Genomic DNA, 2,539 nt, shown 5'->3' with positions numbered 1-2,539 from the left:
CTTCCTCTTTATTAAGGAAACCAGCTTTTCCTGTTTCATGACTCTCTTTCTGCCTGACTTTGATTTTTTATGATTAAATAGAAAAAAGTAGAATTAAACAAAGTTTGCAGGACACAATAACAACACACACAACCAGATTCATTTTATTACCGTCTGACTCTACTGTTGGGTCTTGATGTCACCTGTGTAATTAATTTTAAGGTAATTTTATTTATTATTACTATTAAACTAAAATCTCCAGCATGGGGAAGTGGGATGAGCTCGACTTTTCTCGACACAATATATATATAACAATATATTTAACAATATATATAGATTTTTTTTCTTGAATTATTTATCTTTTTTCTTTTCATTAACTTACTTTATTACCATTTTTGTACAGCACTTTGGTGCAGTTTGACATCTGTTTGTAAAGTGCTATATAAATACATTTGACATTTACATTGAAAAGTGCCCCGAAATTTTTGCCTTTAGTTTAAGTTTACTTAAAGCAGTGTTTCTCAATTATTTTCTCTCATGCCCCTCCTAGGGATCATAATTTTTTTTGCGACCCCCCTGCTCAGTGCCCTTCCCTCCCCAGATTTTAAATACTATTGCGAATCTGTTCATATTTAATAATTTATCGTACAAACCACTGGCTCCAACATTGTATGACCTTATTATCAAATCTGCTGTTTTATTATTGTAAGCCTCAAAATAATTTCCAAAATCAGTTTGAGTGAATCACTAACATTTAATCAAGACTACTCAGTTTGAAAAGTGCAAATGATTCATTGGGACAAGCATTTTTAGACTTAATATAGTAAAACCTTTTAGAACTGTAAGCATTGGTTACTTATCAGCTTCATCAGTTTTGTTTTCCACAAGGTATGTAGTTCTTAACATTTATTGTGGACAAATTTGCAGCAATATTGCTAAGAGTTCAGCTTGTCAGATGAGAGGAGATGAAAAGTGTATAACATTTTTACATTAACAAAATTGACAGGTTTTGTCTATTTCCTGGCCGTTTTCTGCGAGCTACATTTATTTGCTTATGATGGAGTAAAAGGGCGGGTTTTTGATTTGTGTTTTAAATACAAGTAAAGTTGTACGAGAATAAATACTAATTTTATGATTACTTTTCACCATAGTGCGCTAAATTGCGGAATACTGAGGGTCTTGTAAGGTTAGTTGGTACTGACTAAGTACTAAATGTTTTAGCACATCAGAAGCAAATTTTCAGCCCCATGTCTTTGAAACGATGCTTAAACAACTTTTTATTTAGCAGAAAGAACCGGATTTGCTGAGCGGGTCACGTTACATATCACTCTATCGAAGCTTTTCAATTTAACGACTTTCTTCCGGCAATATTGCGTCTTTACTCTGCCAATATTTAAATTACTTTGCTGAAACAACTGGTACGGTTCTCGTAGTATTATGACTGTATTCTTGTATTTGAAAATGAGAATCTCTTATGCTGGCCACTGCTGCAGTTTTTCTTTTCACTGTCAAACTTCTCCATCTCTCCTCTATATAGATATATTTCAAAACATCGGCGCTTGTATTCTTCGCTCCGTTTTATTTTCTTCTGCTCCGTTTACAACAGTGCTGTGGCCACTTCTACTGGCTTGAACAGGCAGACTGTTGATTAGTTTGAACACTGCTGTCACCTAGTGACTGGAGGCTTGGTTAATCAGTTAACATGAATAAAGACAATTATAAAGTCCTGCTTCTCGCGACCCCCCGCCGCTCCCCGACACTTCGCTATGCCCCCCTGGCCACGGGGGGCGCGGGGAGGGGGAAGGGGGTCATTATTTGACAAATACTGACTTAAAGCAACATTTACATCAAGAACATAATTACCTGTGGTCGAGGGTGTCCAGTGACAAGGCACTGGAGTTCCAGAGTTTCTCCCTCTCGGATGATGTAAACCCTCTCGCTATGTTGCTCTTCCTCCACATTACAGGCCTGACCAGCATGGACAATTCGCACTGTAGGGGACGCTGTGAACAGCAAAACAAGTAGAGTAGCAGGTTAAACATGAACATGTTATTTTAAAAATCTGTTACATGTTTTATTACTATCTGTATAATTTCAGTATGTGGTTGTTCTGCATCAACAGATTGTTTCAATCTGACTTGTATAGTCATGAGTCTTTGAAGACAATTAATGACAAGTAGGGGTGGAGTGGCACATGTATTCATGCCAAAATATTCAGTACCATCTATTGGTTCAGTACATACCAAACATAATTCAGATATCCTTTTTTATATCTGATCACATGCAGAAGATTTATGTGATTCACTAAAAGTGCAATGTAATGTGTTGTAGGGCATTGCAAAACAGAAGACTTCCAGTTCTCTGGGAGTACCCTAAAACATGTCGGTAATACTTTATTTGAAGGGGGTGAATAAGACTGACATGACACTTTCATAAACATGACATAACATCTGTCATGAACATGAATAAGCCTTCATGAATATTTGACTGTTGTCATAAAGCGTCATTCGGTAAATTATGACACTTTTAATACAAAGTTGACATTATTCAAAATGTCTTT

The 2,539-nt window shown here is 36.2% G+C and overlaps 1 protein-coding gene across 7 annotated transcripts in view; it reads right to left on the bottom strand.

Annotated features, from left to right (window-relative positions):
- Positions 1-2,539, bottom strand: part of LOC103458078 (MAM domain-containing glycosylphosphatidylinositol anchor protein 2-like) — a 202,698-nt gene that overhangs the window by 169,416 nt on the left and 30,743 nt on the right. For all 7 annotated transcript variants that reach the window (XR_532533.2, XM_008398635.2, XM_008398638.2 and 4 more), the window contains exon 2: positions 1,843-1,982. Coding sequence is in view for 6 of the 7 variants with exons in the window: in XM_008398635.2 (XP_008396857.1) it covers positions 1,843-1,982 (140 nt within the window). In the remaining variant the exon portion in view is untranslated. The remainder of the gene's footprint in view (positions 1-1,842; positions 1,983-2,539) is intronic.

The sequence above is a fragment of the Poecilia reticulata genome, linkage group LG22 (assembly GCF_000633615.1).
Source record: "Poecilia reticulata strain Guanapo linkage group LG22, Guppy_female_1.0+MT, whole genome shotgun sequence".
NCBI lineage: Eukaryota > Metazoa > Chordata > Actinopteri > Cyprinodontiformes > Poeciliidae > Poecilia > Poecilia reticulata.
This window is presented reverse-complemented; position numbering and strand designations above follow the sequence as displayed.